Here is a 19161-nt window from a genome sequence, read left to right as displayed (position 1 = left end):
ATTCCAGTTCATTTGAGGTGAGTATATGGTTTTGATCTTAAAACTGATGAAACTAAGTTATTGTTCCTGTTGTGAAAAGGCTGTGTTTTTAAAAACATATGCATGTTGTTCAAAAAATAAACACCTCACACTCCATAACCACTCTCTTAGTGGTGAAAAATACAGAGAGACCAAATAAAAAAATTAAAAACAGGTTACCGTCGAGTTGGTTCTGACTCAGCAACTCTATAGGACACAGTAGTGCTCCCCCATAGGGTTTCCCAGGAGTGGCTGGTAGATTTGAACTGTCAACCTTTTGGTTAGCAGTGAAGCTCTTAACCACTGTGCCACTAGTTGAGAAATTTGTTGTAAGATAAAACAAAAAGCCTAATGATCTCCAGTAGCCTTATGGAGCCCCTCCTGAAGCAAACACTGACTTTCTCATAAGAAATTAGTTCCCCAAATAAGAACAGAAAGTAAGAGCCCTTCCCAGAGAGTGCCACCGGCGCAGCCAGCCACACCACACTATCAGCTGCCAGGAATGTGGTGTGCAGCGCCGGCCTCGATCTGTGCTCAGAGGTGTGCTGATAAACTATCTTTGGAAATGCTAAAGCTGCAAATGCCATTAGACCTGTGTCCGTTTTCCAGATGGTTCTTCAGTGCAGGCAAATGGCAGAATTTGTTCTTGCTTGCTAATTGCAATAGGGTCATTGTACAAAATTACAGAATTTTCAGGGCCATTTTCTTTGTAAAGGAAGGAAATTAGCATAAAAAAGGGATATTCCTGGGCTGTGCCATTAAAACCATGGTCACGTAAGTATGTAAGTGGTATCCGTGGAGAGTTTTGTCTCTGGTTCTCAGACAAAAATCAGTGACAGGTGATAAATGAACCAGACAGATTCTTAGACAAAGATGTGACTTTCCTTGGGGCTATGAGACCCAGGTCGAGAAGTGCCTCAACACTGGAGTTACTACCTGCTAGGCCATTACATCTGTCTCAACCAAAGATGGCAATTACTGAAAGTGAATCTTGGTGAGTCTCTAGAGAAGTATTTGGAGGAGTTCGATAGTTTTTCCTACTTGAGACTTACAGTTATGTTAATGAGATGTCTAGTGTGGCACATTCTGGCTGATATAGCATTTATGAGTTTAAAATTCTATATTTTGCTTTGGCATAAAATCAGTTGCCATCTAGTAGTTTCCAACTCATGGTGACCCCATGTGTGTCATACTAGAACTGTGCTTTATAGGGTTTTTCCAAAGTAAATTGTCAAGGTATTTTTTTTTCTGAGACTTCTTTGGGTGGTCCCAAAACCTCCAACATTTTGGTTAGCAGCCAAGGTGTTAACTGTTTGTACCACCGAGGGACTCATCCTTAGCATAAAAGGCAAGGCAAAACAAAATAAAATCAAAAACAAGGGAACAAAAAAACAGACCTGCTCAAGAATTTCTACCAAAGTAGCCCCAATCGCAGAGAAGAATGCACTTCTGGGATAGTTTGAGACGCAAAGCAACTCTCACAAGCTGGAAATTCCTTCAAAGGGATCTGTTTTGTCTTTAAAATTTACAGACATATGCAAGACATAAACCACTTGTAAAACAGAGCCTGCCAATCCTGTGCTTTTTCCTCTTTGGGATTAAAAAAAAAAAAAAAAATCCACAGTCAAAGGCATAATGATTAGCTCTTACTGCAGTATGCCAGATGTGTATCATTCTAAAATAGTATCACAGAAATTATGATGCAATTACGAGTCAAAACACTTAGTATTATTTCCTACTTTTCTCATTCCTCTTGTTCCTAGTGTAATATAAATATTAACAGTCGGTTTCACATCAGTATACTTCCAAGTCACTGACAATGGCTAAAAAAAATATTGGGAATGGAGGTGGAAGCACAGGAAATGTAAGGGAACAATTCCTGAACTTCCTGATTTTTCTATAGTGCGAATCATCTAGCAGAACAGCCTAATTTAACTGACTACAATTAGGTTCCTGCAGTAATCTCTGAGCCTATAAAGACTGGCCAGTACCAAGTTCCTGCCAAGACTCCTCGGGCAGATTTTCAGGGGCTCCCAGGACAACCCCAAACTCCACCCATCAGGGAAGACTCAGCTTTTAGGTGAAACCCAGGACCCAGTCAATCTTCCAGAAATGTCAGGAACCAAAAATGGCAGTTCCCCTCAGGCCCCTGCAAGTATTGGCAGCAGAAACAAATCTCTGAGTGAATTCAACTCTCCAGGTCCTTTTTGGTCAGCAAGACTGGGGATGAAACTTATCCAGAGGGTGAGTGGAAGTTACAGGGGGACTGAAGAGCTTTAAGTTGAAGGTAATAATCTTCGGTATGAATTCACAGCCTCCCCTCTGCAGCGTCATAAATAAAACAATATTAGAAATTTCATATTTTAAATTTGGGTTTAAATAGCTGAATCAGTACCTACTTTTCCCCATAGCTCAAGATATTTTAATGTTTTATATAACTAACCTCTTTATTATTTTATATTATGAATATAAAAGGGGGATACTGAGAATCAGCATTGAAGTAGCAATCTTAACTGTGCCACACAAAAATTTTAAAGAGATGTCGAATATATTCCTGGTTTGAATCTTCAGATTCTAGGTTAAAGAATAAATTTGCTCCATCAGAGAATGGCTGTGACCACCTTAATCAAGTTTCTACTATCTTATATGCCCAAATACGAGATGAACTTATTTTCCAAAACTGTCTTCTGAAAGAAAAGGTGCCACCTTCTATTTGAGTCCTTTCAAAGACTCATATTACAGGGACCTCTTTGAGGAACAAAGAACTGTTTGGAGAAGACACACCAGCTTGAAATAACCTAAGTCAATGTAATTTTCAATGTAAAAGAATCCACCTGGCAAAAGCAGTACAAAGGGAGGCAAAGAAATTTAATGCAGATTTAGTTCTTATTTGTGCAAGATATATGACCTCACAATTTGAAATGCTGGAAACTGTTGTAAACAACCCTTTTAAAGAGCACTTTAAAAGCAGATAGTGTTATGTTTGCCAAAAACGCATAACCTGAATTTAATCATGAGGAAACATCAAAGCAACCCAAGTTGACAGACATTCTACAAAATAACTGCCAGTACTCTTCAAACTGTATAAAAGACAAAGGAAGGCCCAGGAACTATCCCAGATTAAAGGAGTTTGAGGAGTTGTAACAATTAAATGCTTCATGATCCTGAAGTGGATTCTAGACCAGAAAAGTTACTTTACTGTTTGTTTTGAAGGGAGTCTCATTTGCTTTGGTCTCTTAAATGAAAACTTAGAATTCCCTTAGTTATAGTGAAAACAATCTCTACTAAGCAAAGCATGCTACTTCTTAAGAAAAATTTTTTTTTTCTTTTTTGGCCAGGATAATTACATATATGATCTTGTCGAAACATCTTTTAGATCTTATCTAAAAATGTTATCAGTTTAAAAGGGAAATTTGGAGGCGGGGCCAAGATGAAGGAGTAGTCAGATGTGTCCTGTGGTCCCTCTTACAACAAAGACCCGAAAAAACAAGTGATTATATATGACAATCTAGGAGCCCTGAACATCAAAGGCAAAGTTGAGGAATCAGACTGAGTGGCAGGGGGAGGGAGAGGCGATTCAGAAGCAGCAAAGAGTTGCCAGACCTGACCTGGTGGGAACTGGCACCCTGTTGGCCAGATCGGCTGACAAGCGTGGTGAAGCAAGCAATGGTGTTCAGGATGCATTTTCCACATCGGGAGAGACCAAGCAGCGGAGAGTCTGCTCAACCCTCCAGAACCAGCGAGAAGCAGCCCTCAACTGGCAAAAGATAAATATACGTGTCTAAACTACCACGAGGATCAAAAAATCCCTTTTGGGAAGAACCTCTCTCCCTACTCCCTCCCTGCTCTTCACCAGGTCCCATGGCCAGCTTCAACGATTGCTAATTGGCATTTCCCCTGGGCCAAAAGTAGGGCCCTTCAACTGTCCTGAGCCATTCTCCTGGCCTGGGAGAGGGAACAAATTAACAAACAGGAAAAAATAATCTGCCAGCTACCCTAAGCCGGTAACTTAGGGCAGGTACAGCTCCTTTGCCTAGGCAGAGGAATAAGGGGTCTGTGGACTTTGACTGCCTTTTACCTCTGCATAGACCTGTGTGGGCCCGTTTCAATAGCTTAGGCCCTTATTAGCACAGTATAATAGGGTATATACTTGAAGCCTAACCTCACTGTACCAGCTATCTGGTGGAGTGGCAGGTTTGTGACATTTGGCACCATTCTATTAAGCAGGGTCCTCACCTACCCACATCAGGGGTCTGAGGACTGGTGGCTCCACCCACGCCATCTACTCACCTGCAACAGGGGTCCAAGAACAAGTGGTATCTCCCAGTCCATACAGCCAACAGCACTGGGTACCCATAGTCTGGCTGCAAAACCCACCCACCTATGCACTCTAGGGGACAGGGGCATGCTTTCCTCCCAGATACTCAGAGGAAGCCATCAGCCCCCTGCCTTGCTCAACGTGTGATGGCCTACTACAGCCAGATGCCTGTGCCTACTCCAATCACCCCTGCCCATCTAGGACCATAGGTAAGAACCTGTACCACGTACTTGATAACTATCTGGACACCTGAGCTGAATCCATACAAGAAAAGTAAACAGAGTCCTGGACTCACATACCAAGTAACAAATCTAACCACCTGGTGACAGGACTTTAGAGTTTCAAAGGTGCCAGTAATCAAACTAGCTCACACAAGCAGCATATCAAAACAAAACAAGAAGCTAGGACACAGTAAGCAAACATAAAATAAATACATATAATAACTTATTGATGGCTCGGATACAACAGTCAATATCAAATCACATAAAGAGGCAGACCATGGTGGCTTCAGTAATCTTCCAAACAAAGAATCAAGAAATCATCCCAAGGAATATAAATTCCTGGAATTATCAGATGCAGAATACAAAAAGTTAATATACAAAACTCTTCAAGAGATCAGGCAAAATGCAGAACAAGCCAAGGAACACAGAAGTAAAGCAAGAGAGGCACTTAAGAAGATTAAAGAAGAGCACAATTACAAATTTAATAGACTGCAAGAATCCATAAAGAGACAGCAAACAGAAATTCAGAAGATTACAGGAAAATTTTAGAATTAGACAACTCAATAGAAAGTCACAGGGGCAGAACTGAGGCAATGAAAGTCAGAATTAGTGAAGATAAAGCACTTGACACCAACTTATTTGAGGAAAAATCAGATAACAGAATTTAAAAGAATGAAACCCTAAGAACATGTGGGACTCTATCAAGAGAAATAACCTAAGAGTGACTGGAGTACCAGAACAGGGGGATAACAGAAAATACAGAGAGAACTGTTGAAGATTTGTTGGCAGAAAACTTCCCTGATTGTGAAAGATGAGAAGATACCTATCCAAGATGCTCATTGAAACTCACACAAGGTAGATCCCAAAAGAAAGTCACCTAGACATATTATAATGAAACTTGCCAAAACCAAAGAGAAAATTTTAAGAGCGCCTAGGGATAAACGAAAAGCCATCTACAAAGGAGAGTTAATAAGACTAAGCTCAGACTACTCAGCAGAAACAGGCAGGCAAGAAGGCAATGGGATGACATATACAAAGCCTTGAAGGAAAAAATTTGCCAGCCAGGAATTCTATATCCAGCAATACAGTCTCTCAAATATGATGGTGAAATTAGAGCATTTCCAGATAAACAGAAGTTTATGGAATTTGCAAAAACCAAACCAAAATTACAAGAAATACTAAAGGGAGATTTTGGTCAGAAAACCAATAATATCAGATAACAACCCAAGACTAGAACAGGGGAGAGAGCAATCAGATATTACTCCAGATGGAGAGGTCATAAAAATAAATCAAAGCTAAAATACTCAAAATAGAGAAACAGAGATGTTAATATGTAAAAGATGACAACATTAAAATGAAAAAGAGGAACTAAAAAATGTAGTCATTGATCTTTCACATGGAGAGGAAGTCAAGGTGATATAAAGACATAAAAGATTGTTTTAAACTTAGAAAAACAGGGGTAAATATTAAGGTAACCACAAAGGAAACTAACAATTCTACACACCAAAATAAAAAACAAGAAAAGCACAAAGACTCAGCAAATACAAAATCAGCAACAACGAAAAAGATGAAAATAAAATAAAGAAAAATGACTCAGCACAGAAAATTAAGTGGAACAACAAAGAAACTGTCAACAACACACACAAAAAAGACATCAAAATGACAGCACTAAACTCATAAAAAAAAAAACTCATACCTATCAATAATTACGCTGAAAGCGAACAGACTAAATGCACCAGTAAAGAGACAGAGAGTGGCAGAATGGATTAAAAAAAACACGATCTGTCTATATGTTGCCTACAAGAGGCACACCTTAGACTTGAAGACACAAACTAAAACTCAAAGGATGGAAAAACATATCAAGCAAACAGCAATCAAAAAAGAACAGGGGTGGCAATACTAATCTCTGACAAAATAGACTTTAAAGTCAAATCTACTACAAAGGATAAGAAACGACACTATATAATGATCAAAGGGCCAATATACCAGAAGGACATAAGCATAATAAATATATATGTACCCAATGTTTTTTTTTTTTTTTTAATGATAGGGCTCCAAAATACATAAACACTATCAGCATTGAAAAGAGAGACAGACAGATCCACAGCAGTAGGAGACTTCAACATACCACTTTTGATGAAGGACAGAACATCCAGAAAGAAGTTCAATAAACACACGGAAGATCTAAATGTCATAATCAACCAACTTGATCTCATAGATATATACAGAACACTTCACCCAATGGCAGCCAAGTATACTTTCCTTTCCAATTCACAAGGAACATTCTCTGGTATAGACCACATTTTAGGCCATTAACCCAGCCTTAACAGAATCCGAGGCATTGAAATATTACAAAACATCTTTTCTGACTGTAAGAAATAAAAGTAGAAATCAATAACAGAAAAAGCAATAAAAAAAAATCAAACATATGGAAACTGAGTAACACCTTGCTCAAAAACTACTAGGTTATAGAAGAAATTAAGGACGGAATAAAGAAATTCCCGGAATCAAAAGAGAATGAAAATCATCCTACCAGAACCTTTGGGACACAGTGAAAGCAATGCTCAGAGGTCAATTTACAGCAATAAATGCACACATCCAAAAAGAAGAAAAGGCCAAAATCAAAACATTAACCCTACAACTTAAACAAGGAGAAAGAGAGTAGCAAAAGAAGCCATGAGGCACCAGAAGAAGGCAAATAATAAATATTAGAGCAGAATTAAATGAAATAGAAAATAGAAAAACAATTGAAAGAGTTAACAAGACCAAACGCTCGTTCTTTGAAAAGATCATCAAAAATCAATAAACCATTGGCCAAACTGACAAAAGAAAAACAGGAGAGGAAGCAAATAACCCAAATAAGAAATGAGATGGGTGGTATCACAACAGACCCAACTGAAATTAAAAGAATCATAACAGAATACTATGAAAAATTGTACTCTAGCATTTGAAAATTTAGAGGAAATGGACAAATTCCTAGAAACACACTACCTACCTAAACTAACACACACAGAGTAGAACAACTAAATAAACCTATAACAAAGGAAGAGATTGAAAACATAATTTTACAACTCTCAGCAAAAAAAAAGCCCTGGTCCTGTGGGTTTCACTGGAGAATTCTACCAAGCTTTCAGAAAAGAGTTAACACCACTACTACTAAAGGTATTTCAGAGCATAGAAAAGGATAGGACACTCTCAAACTCATTCTATGAAGCTAGCATATTCCTGATACCAAAACCAGGTAAAGATGCCACAAAAAAGAAAATTACAGGCCAATACCCCTCATGAACTTAGATGCAAAAATCCTCAACAAAATTCTAGCCAATAGAACTCAACAGCATATCAAAAAAACAATTCACCATGACCAAGTGGGATTCATACCAGGTATGCAGGGATGGCTCAACATAAGAAAAACAATCACAGTAATCCAACACATAAATAAAAGTCAAGAACCACATGATCTTGTCAACTGACACAGAAAAGGCATTCAACACACTTTCCTGATAAAAACTCTCAGCAAAATAGGAACAGAAGGGAAATTCCTCAACATAATAAAAGGCATTTACAGAAAGCCAAAGGCCAACATCAGGAGAGAGTCTGAAAGCATTTCCCTTGAGAACGGGAACCAGATAAGAATGCCCTTTATAACCACTCTTATTCAACATTGTGCTGGAGGTCCTAGCCAGAGCAATTAGGCTAGAAAAAGAAATAAACGGCATCCAAATTGGTAAGGAAGACATAACCAAAACCCACTGCCGTCAAGTCGATTCTGACTCATAGCGACCCTATAGGACAGAGTAGAACTGCCTCATAGAGTTTCCAAGGAGCGCCCGGCAGATTTGAACTGCTGACCTTTTGGTTAGCAGCCGTAGCACTTAACCACTATGCTACCAGGGTTTCCAGGAAGAAGTAAAGGTATCTCTGTTTGCAGATGTCCTGAAAACCTTCATCTAAAGTACAATTTAAAAAGAAAGAAAAAATGGGCAAATGATATGAACAGGCAGATCACCAAAGAAGACATTCCGGCAGCCACCAGATACATGAGGCAATGCTCATGATTGTTAGCCATTAGTGAAATGCAAATCAAAACTACAATGAGATTCCATCTTACCCCAGCAAGTCTGGCATTGATCCAAAAACCACAAAATAATAAATGTTGGAGAGGTTGTGGAGAGACTGGAACACTTACACACTGCTGGTGGGAATGTAAAATGGTACAACCACTTTGGAAATCAATTTGGCGTTTCCTTAAAAAGCTAGAAATAGAAGTGCCATACAATTCAGCAATCCCACTCCTTGGAAAATATCCTAGAGAAATAAGAGCCGTCACACGAATAGATATATGCACAACCATGTTCACTGCAGCACTGTTTACAACAGCAAAAAGATGGAAACAACCAAGGTGCCCCTCAACGGATGAACGGATCAACAAATTATGGTATATTCACACTATGGAATACTATGCAACGATAAAGAACAATGTTGAATCCGTGAAACATCTCATAACATGGATGAATCTGGAAGGCATTATGCTGAGTAAAATTAGTCAGGTACAAAAAGACAAATATTGCATGAGATCACTATTATAAGACCTCAAAAAAGCTTTAAACACAGAAGAAAACATTCTTTGATGGTTACGAGGGTGGGGATGGAGGGAGAGGGGTATTCGCTAACCAGATAGTAAAAAAGAATTATCTTAGGTGAAGGACAACACACAATACATGGGAAGTCAGCACAATTAGACTAAACTAAAAGAGGAGTTTCCTGTATACAACCAAACACTTCAAGAGACAGAGTAGCAGGGGCAGGGGCCTGGGGACCATGTTTTCAGAGGACTTCTAAGTCAATTGGCATAATGAAGTTTATGAAGAAAATGTTCTACATCCCACTTTGATGAGTAATGTCTGGAGTCTTAAAAGCTAGCCAGCGGCCATCTAAGATGTATCAATTGGTTCCAACCCACCAGGAGCAAAGGAGAATGAAGAACACCAAAGACACAGAGAAAATATTAGCCCAAGAAACAAAGGCCACATAAACCAGAGACTCCATCAGCCTGATACCAGAAGAACTAGATGCTGCCCAGCTACCACCAATGACTGCCCTGAAAGGGAACACTACAGAGAGTCCCTGATGGAGCAGGAGAAAGTGGGGTGGAGAACTCAAATTCTAGTAAAAAGACCAGACTTAATGGAGGGACCCAGAAGACATGGCCCCTGGACTCCCTTTCACCTCAGAATTGAAACCATTCCCAAAGGTGACTCTTCAGACAAATAGACTGGACTGTAAGACATAAAATGATACTCGTGAAGAGAGTGCTTCTTAGCTCAAGTAGATACTTGAGACTAAATGGACAGCTCCTGTCTGGAGGCAAGATGAAAAGGCAAAAAGGGACAGGAGCTGGTTGAATGGACACAGGAAATTCGGGGTGGTAAGGAAGAGTGTGCTGTCACTTTATAGGGTGTGCTGTCACTTTATAGGGTGAGCAACTAGGGTCACATAACAACGTGTGTATAAATCTTTGTATGAGAAACTAACTTGAACTGTAAACTTTTGCTTAAAGCACAATAAAAATAAATGAAAGTAAAATTTTTAAAAAGTATATAAATAGCATATTTTCTTCTCTTTAAAAAACTTAACATTTCTTCTACAGCAAAGTTGATACACTTTATCAACTTTGTACCTTCTTGGTTGTTTCAAGGAATTCTGAAATAGTAGATGAACTGTGTTGTAGACATATAAGCACATTCTTGGAATTGATGCTTGAATCTAAAATATCAGCCATAATTATAATACATGACAAACAGAAGAAGAATAATCCCATTTTGTCTGTATCAGTTCTTTTAACACGAGCAAGATCAAGCACATAGTTGCCTGATTACTGTGAAAGCTGGTGTGGGCGATCACAGTTGTTTACAAGTACATTTTGTTACCAAGAATGTGGATTTATAAAAGTGCTTCAAGTATATGAACCAAATATTTACAACAAAACTGAGAGGGGGGTAAAATATTAAAAATGAAGTGATAATGATGAAAACTGTACAATTTCAGCATACTCACAATGATTTATCAATCACATCCTAAGTATGTCGACTTTTGGCATAGCTTACAAACACTAATGCCAGAAAACATTATTCTTTTTCAAAACATTAACCCCAAATTCCAAGTTCTGATAATTTCTAGTCTTGAAATCCCTTGGCAATGGGTTTTAGCAATCAGTTGGTTAATGAAAGAAACCAAGCTAGATAAACTAATACTATATTCAGCTATTTCAGCCACACATGTAATCATTAGAGCTACCATATACCAGAATTACAGGAGATATTCCAGAACATAAGTTCCCTCCCTGCTGCACTTCCAGGCACTCCCCTCCAACGCCTGCCAAGGTGATATAGCTGTGGATCCCTGGTGCCCTGCACTGGCATTAGGGCTCCCCCTCCTCAGCCACGCCAGATCCTGTGGCCATACTCACTGCAGAGGTACTTCCCACCCTCCCAGGGAGCTAGACAACAAGAACGCCCCCCTCCCCTAAATCCTGGCTGAAGGAAGAGAAAGCACTTCTGCCTCCTCTTCCCCCTTTGCTGAAGTCTGGGATGCTTGAGGCACAATGTTTACGTGTTCCACTGCTAACCAAAAAGGTCAGCAGTTCGAATCCACCAGGCGCTCCTTGGAAACCTTATAGGGCAGTTCTCCTCTGTCCTGTACTGTTGCTATGAGTCAGAATTGACTCGATGGCAATGGATTTGGTTTTGGTTTTTGGTGCTGCTTGAGAACTCTCGAATTTTTCCATAAGGCACTTGGTGCCCAAACAATAAGGGAGCTTCAGTCCCAAGAGGTTTTATTAATCAAAGTATTACTGTACAACAAACTGGCAAGAGGACCATTTCAACTAAGTTAAAATATAGGTCTGGTTAGTGTTTTGGGTCCAAGGAAATCTTCATAGTAGCCACAAAAGGGAGAAATTCTGAGTATCGTTAAATATTTGGTTGAGAACAGCCTGAACCAAAAATAACATGCACTCTTTATGTTTTACACAAAATTGCTGTATAATTTAACAATGGGCTGGTCCACCTGGTGAGGGTGATATTAGCTGTGGTATTCTTTGCATGGAAACCCTGGTGGCGTAGTGGTTAAGTGCTACAGCTGCTAACCAAAGGGTCGGCAGTTCAAATCTGCCAGGTGCTCCTTGGAAACTCTGTAGGGCAGTTCTACTCTGTCCTATAGGGTCGCTATGAGTCGGGATCGACTCAATGGCCCTGGGTTTGGGGTTTTTTTTTTTTTTTTTTTGGTTTATTCTTTGCATGGTGGGACTGAAGAGATAGGGACAGTGGAAATGGCTGTCTTGGAACCACAAACACGTAGATGTAAATCTTCCCTCCAGCCCTTAACTAGTTGAGTGATCTTAGGTATGCCACTTCATCTCACTGTGTGTCAGTTTCCCTATGTGTAAAAAAGAGTAACATTTACCTTGTAGGGTGGATGTAATGATTCTAGATATTAGATAATATAAGTAAGTGCCAAGCATATGCCTGCCATACAGAAGAAACTGAATGTGATTTTTTTTCTGTATTAAGCAGATATTCTCTTTATCAAAGACAAACACAACTTTATACAGAAAAAAAGTAAAAAGAAAACTTACTTAGTTTTATTGCTAAAAATGCATGTCATGGATTGAATTGTGTCCCCCCAAAATATGTGTCAACTTGGTTAGGCCATGATTCCCACTACTGTGTGGTTGTCCTCCATTTTGTGACTGTAATTTTATGTTAAAGAGGATTAGGGTGGAAGCATAACACCCTTACTAAGGTCACATGCCTGATCCAATGTAAAGGGAGTTTCCCTGGGGTGTGGCCTGCACCAACTTTTATCTTAAAAGGAAAGGCAGGCAAGCAGAGAGTGGGGGACCTCAAACTACCAGGAAAGCAGGGCCAGGAGCACAATGCCTCCTTTGTACCCGGGGATCCTGCGGGAAGCAGCTCATGGTGGGGGGTGGGGAGGAAGATTGATGAGAAGGCCAACAGGGAGAGAACGCCTTCCCCTGGAGCTGATGCCCTGAATTTGGACTTTTAGCCTACTTTACTGTGTAGAAATAAATTCTCTTTGTTAAAGCCATCCACTTCTGGTATTTTTTATACCTGCACTAGATGACTAAGACAGTGGATTACGATTCACTACCCATTTCCTAATGAAGAGTCTAAGTCTTAAAAATTGAAGAATCCAGAAATGTGCAGGCCAACGCCCTGAGGGAAACCATGATCACCATGCACCCTAGCTCCAGGCATGCAGTTAATTCCTTTTCCTCCTTTTTATATAGTTTCTTAATATACATCAAAAAAAAAAAAAAAAAATACATCAAAGGTGACTGGTAAACTCCCCAGTGTGGGAAAGCCACATCCATTCTCAGGTATTCTGCTTCAGGATGATTTGCTCCCCCACAGTCTCTGACTCAAGAGAGCCCCAAGACAGCAGAGGTGACTGCATCAATGTTCTGTCAGCAGGTGTAATGAATTGCTCATTTTAGGGACAGGTAGCTGTTTTTCCAGACACCACTGGAAAGGCCATTTCTGGCCCTGCAGCACTCTGCCTTATACCTTACATTTGAGCTCTGACACCCAGTCACCTCCTCTGAGTCTGAACACATGATTACCAGAGGTGACTGGTATTCCCACAGGTCTTAGGCATCCCTGGATTTCTAATTTTTTCCATTTGAGACAAACTAACGTCACCAAAATTCCAACCAATTGCACAAAAACAAAACAAAAACTATCTGATTCTGTCAAACTAAGTCAATCATCATTAAAATAGACATAATTTTGCCCAGGGATTAAAAAAAAAAACTTTATAGACTTTTTTCCCCATGAGGCTAGATGAATTTAGACCTCTGAATAGTCTCATGGTTATGTGGATTCCAAACTATGGGAACAGGCACTGTGGATGAGGACACAACTCTGGACCAAAGGGAATGGCTGGCATGAAAGCTGTGTGTTTAAAAAATTGTAGAAACATTTTGTTACCTATATATTTACCACAATAGAGAGAAAGATAGAAAGACAGACAGACAGACAGACAGAAACTGCCTGTAGAATTAGCAGGCAGACAAGATTTTACTTAAAACCTGTATCATTTTTGGAGCTGTATCCATAAAGAATTTCATAAAATCTTGGATCGCAAGAGAGTGTGTATATAGGATTTTATCTTTTTTTTTCAAATTGTCTAACCTCAAGGTATTTCCTTAGGCTAAGAATCAGGAAGTCACAGTTATGGTGCTTTCAGGATCCAACCTGCTAACAGCACACCCCAAAGCACAAAAAGCTAAATTTCGAAACGTTGATTTGGAAACTGTCTTTGCACTTGCTGTTCCCTTACTCAGAAAACTCTGACCCGAGTCATACCTGCACACCTATTCTTTCCCTGCATTTGGGTTTCTGCTCAAAAGTCCCCTTACTGGAGAGGCCTTCCTGGCCGAGCCATTGGAAGGAGCATAAACACACATAGGCTCACTAACCCCTTAGCCTGTTGTATTTTTCTCAGTCTTTTTTTATTTTTTTTCCTCATCTCCTCTTGTATTACAGGTGCATTTGTTAATTGTTTCTTTTTGATCCCACTCCCCTTCACCCACTCAAAGGTAAGCCCCATGAGGAAAGAAACTTTTTTTCACTGCGTATCCCAGTACTTCAGAGTACCTAGAACACAATGTCAGTGTTCAATAAATATCTGTCAAATGCACGAATGAGCTATAAATGTTTTTGCCAAATGTCACACATCTCCAGTTGTCTTCCAAGCGCCATTGAAAATCAAACACATCTGAGACACACACAAGGCTAGCATCTCAGTAGATGTCCTTTGCTGTTTTGGTTTATGAAGCAAATGTATCCATCTTAGCTACCCTGAGAGTTTACACAAAGTTAGCTTCTCTTCTAATATTCCCAGGCTACAATGCTAATTAACAAACCACTTGTCCTCCTCTTCAAATCCCAAAGTTTTCCGTGCTCCCAGAAACCTACATCTCTTTTCTTACCATACTGATCAGAAGAGCTGGTGAAGAGAAGGTAGTCAGAAGCACAGGTCTGGGATTCTATATTCAGATCTCCCAACCTCAAAATCAGCTTCTTCCCCTTCGGTACGGTAATAGTCTTTTCACAAACAGTGTGATTGGGGTAAGTCCCTGGGTAATTCTTAGATGTCATTGTGCCACTGTCCTGGTAGGTCACTATATGTCCACAGCCATCACCTGTTAAAGAAAACAGGATGAAAAAGGTAAGTGAAGGATTGAGAGAGTCTAGTACAATGCCTGAGTAAGGTAGCTTATTCCTTCTTTGGAGAAAGGGAAAAGCTAAAGAATGAAGACTGAATTATTAAATAGCATCCACTGTTTCCACGGGAGAAATATATGGCAGTCAGCTCCTGTAAAGATTTACAGCCTTGGAAACCCTATGGGTGGGACAGTTCTCCTCTGTCCTATAGGGCCACTATGAGTCAGAATTGACTAGACTGCAGTGGATTTGGTTTTGGTGGGTATCTCTTGTTGCAGGTTATTACATCTTTTGTTCCCCAGTTTACTCCTTTGAACACTGGTGATCAAAATGTTTCATATATTAGCACAGAAAACCCTTAGGAAACACATTATTTAATCATATTACTATTTCTAATCACTGATCTATCTATCCATCCATCCATTTAAACCTACAAAGTAGGTCCTTGACATTCAGATTTGCCATTTGTGGTTTTGCCAGTTAGACATTGCCTTTGCCAAAAGGCAATGTCATATAATGATTTGCAATGGAGAAAATAATATTATTCACTTCAGGAGGCTGTTGTCCTGATTAAATGAGATAATGTATGCAAAATGCTTCTGATTGAATCTGCAACTTATGTGGAGAGGCCTGGGTCATTTCACTGGGGCCTAAGCCTAAAAATCACTTAACGACAGTCACAGACGTGATGATTTCCGATAGCCTCAGGATGTATCATTAGAGAATGTCAAGGATCTATTGTAGTGAGTGCTTATCACATGCCAGACACAGTGCTAACTGTTGGAGACATAAAAGCAGCAATGGCTGCCTCACAAGTATAATGGCGGACAGTCACACATTTGAATAACTATAATACCAGGTGCTATGTGCTGTATCCAGAGCCTGAACAAAGTGCCAAGGGAACACAGAGGAAGAAGGCAAAGAAGAAAATTAATTTCCATGAATTATCAGTCAACCAAAAACCAAACCCAGTGCCGTCAAGTCAGTTCCAACTCATATCGACCCTATAGGACAGAGTAGAACTGCCCCATAGAGTTTCCAAGGAGTGCCTGGCGGATTAAAACTGCTGACCCTTTGGTTAGCAGCTGTAGCACTTAACCACTACACCACCAGGGTTTCCAAATGAATTATCAGTACTTCCCCTAAAATAATAAATTATCTCCAGACTTTTCTGAACAGAGAGTTTTTTCAATTTACTAACAGCTGCTCCAGTAGATTAAAGTGACCAACAGACAAATATCTATGGCAAGCACAACTGGGTAGGCTTACAAGGTAAACGAGTTTACACTGCAATCAGACCACAAAAATGCCTATAGTTAGTATGGCTTCACGTAAACAAATTAAGAATTTTCAGCTTCAGCTGGAGGGAGAGAAAGCAGAAATTCACTGGAGAAGGAAACTCTCTAAGGTAGTAAAGGAAGTTTGCTCCATATGTTAAGTCTGAAGCCCCAACTTGGACATGCATATTGGGAATCTGAAGCACAAGGCAGTCCTCTCCTACCTCCCTTTGCAGACTTCTAAGCCTCTTCCCTGAAGGCAGTAGCGGCTCAGCGGTAGAATTTGTCTGTCATTGGAAACTTGTGTGTTGCTATGAAGTTGAACAGGTTTCAGCAGAGCTTCCATACTAAGACAGACCAGAAAGAAAGGCCTGGCGATCTACTTCTGAAAATCAGTCGATGAAAACCCTGTGGATCACTATGGTCTGATCTCATTGAGCATGGGGTCTTCATGAGTTGGGGTGGACTTAGCACAGCTAACAACAACAAAGGCTCTTCCCTAACTAGAGAGAGATTCACCTGGAGACTTTCTTTATACCACTTCCTTCTAATGGAGCCCCAGTCTGAGCTCTGTTCAAAAAAAAAAAGTTATGTAACTCCAGAATCTAGCCAGCATCTTAGCAGCCAAGGCCTAGGGAAAGGATCTGCCCCATTATCCAAAAACCCCCACAAGATCCCTGGCAGCACTTCATACGAGGAGGGAAATGTTAGCTAGATTGGCTAGGCTAAGCTAAAACTACTGAGAACTCTTGAGGTCTAGGAAGAAGAGGACGTGGAATTTATATGGTAGACAATAAGAAACCAAAGAAGTTTCTGAATAGGGAGACAATGAAAGAGGTATTTGAAACTGATGATCAACCAAAGAAACTAGAGTAGGGGGAAAGTCTGGAACAGGAGGGCAGTGTGAGGACTGGGGAGGGGGTAGCTGGAATGGGAAGGAAGGGAAAAAAAGACATGGGGAAATTCAGAAGGAAAATCAACAGACTCAGTTCAGACTAGTGATAATGGAAAAGGTAAGAGGAGAAAAATTCTGAGATTTTGAGCCTACAAATGATTGGAAAATTGATGCTAATTTAGACAGAAAGGAAAGCCCAGAGGGAACGAAAGCAAGTTTGGGGGCAGAGGTTATAAGTTTGATTGTTGAGTTTGAGGTGATAGCTAAATTCCTTGGGTTCTCTGGAAAACAATACAAAATTACTGAGAATTAAATTAAAATTATATTAGAGGGAGTCATCCCTGGCTGGTGTAAAAGATTAATGCACTAGGTTGTTAACTGGAAGGTTAGAGGTTTGAGTCCACCCAGAGGGGCCTTGAAAGAAAGGCCTGGCAATCTATTTCCCAAAACCAGTCATTGAAAACCCTACAGAGCAGAGTCTGACACACACCGGTCACCATGATTGGAATTGATTCGATGGCAACGACTTTTATACTAGAAGAAAGCACATCATGTGGAAGCACATGGTGCACAGGGGCTTACTTTCACAGTCGAATTATCTGCCTGCTTTTAAAGGAAAGGAGCCCTGGTGGTGCAGCAGTTGAATGCTCAGCTGCTAACCAAAAGATTGGCAGTTCGAATCTACCAGCAACTCCTTAGGGGTAAAATGCGGTAGTCTGCTTCTGTAAAGGTTACAGCCTTGAAACCCTATAAAAAAAATCCATTGCCATGGAGTCAATTCCAACTCACAACAACCCTACAGGGCAGAGGAGAACTGCTCCACAGGGTTTCTAAGGCTTTAACCTTTTACAGAAGCAGACTGCCACATCTTTCTCCCATGGAGCGGCTGGTGAATTCGTACCACCAACTTTTTGTCTGGCAATCACAGCACTTTAACCACCGTGCCATCAGGCTCCTGGAAACCTTATGGGACGGCCCTATTCTGTCCTCTGGAGTCGCTATGAGTCAGAATCGACTTGACGGCAATGGGTTTTGGTTTTCTAAAGGCTTTACCAAAAAATCCAACTTACAGTGTCTCTTGAAAACAAATACGTGGCAACACCACCAGGCAGGTATTCTCACTGAGCCAGTACTACATGACTGCCCTTTTAAAGGAAACAAACGCCCCAGCTCCTCACTGGGTCTTTGTCACTCATTTTCATGTGTTTGTATGTACCGACCTTGAGCGCCCTGATTCAGAGCGATCCTGGGGTAACTCATGTATAAACAAACAATTACACATGTAAACATACACATAACTAAACCTCTCTCTAAGCCACCAAGAAATTGCCTGGTTAAATATCTAAGAAACTCTGTTCTTAGTACTGTGAGACTCTCTAATAAGAGAAGGAGAAACTTTTTTTTTTTTATAGCAATCACAGCTAAATATGAGAAACAAATGTGAATCAACATACATGTAATTATTATATTTGATTTAAATTTTATCTTTTAAAAAGTGACATGTCATGAACTAGAGACTATATCATCCTGAGACCAGAAGAACTAGATGGTGCCCGGCCACAACCGATGACTGCCCTGACAGGGAACACAAGAGAGAACCCCTGACGAAGCAGGAGAACAGTGGGATGCAGACCCCAAATTCTCATAAAAAGACCAGACTTAATGGTCTGACTAAGACTAGAAGAATCCTGGCAGTCACGGTCCCCAAACCTTCTGTTGGCCCAAGACAGGAACCATTTCCGAAGCCAACTCAGCATACATGGATTGGACTGGACAATGGGTTGGAGAGAGATGCTGATGAGGAGTGAGCTACTTGCATCAGGTGGACACTTGAGACTATGTTGGCATCTTCTGTCTGAAGGGGTGACAGGAGGGTAGAGGAGGTTAGAAACTGGCAAAACAGTCACGAAAGGAGAGACTGGAAGGAGGGAGTGGGCTGACATATTAGGGGGAGAGTAAGTGGAAGTATGTAGTAAGGTGTATATAAGTTTATATGTGAGAGACTGACTTGATTTGTATGCTTTCACTTAAAGCTAAACAAAAATTATTAAAAAAAAAAAAAGTGACATGTCATGACAGGAAAATCCCAGGGTGTCACTTTTATTCAACCCTGTAATTATACTTCTTTTCAATGACTTCTACTTTAAAACCCAAGAGGAAACTCATTTCAGCCAAATGATGC

The 19161-nt window shown here is 40.2% G+C and overlaps 1 protein-coding gene across 3 annotated transcripts in view; it reads right to left on the bottom strand.

Moving 5' to 3' along the window:
• DCBLD1 (discoidin, CUB and LCCL domain containing 1) overlaps nt 1-19161 on the bottom strand; it is a 72720-nt gene that overhangs the window by 34167 nt on the left and 19392 nt on the right. For all 3 annotated transcript variants that reach the window (XM_023540229.2, XM_064290262.1, XM_023540261.2), the window contains exon 2: nt 14573-14785. In XM_023540229.2, coding sequence (XP_023395997.1) covers nt 14573-14785 — 213 coding nt within the window. The remainder of the gene's footprint in view (nt 1-14572; nt 14786-19161) is intronic.

The sequence above is a fragment of the Loxodonta africana genome, chromosome 1 (genome assembly GCF_030014295.1).
Source record: "Loxodonta africana isolate mLoxAfr1 chromosome 1, mLoxAfr1.hap2, whole genome shotgun sequence".
NCBI lineage: Eukaryota > Metazoa > Chordata > Mammalia > Proboscidea > Elephantidae > Loxodonta > Loxodonta africana.
This window is presented reverse-complemented; position numbering and strand designations above follow the sequence as displayed.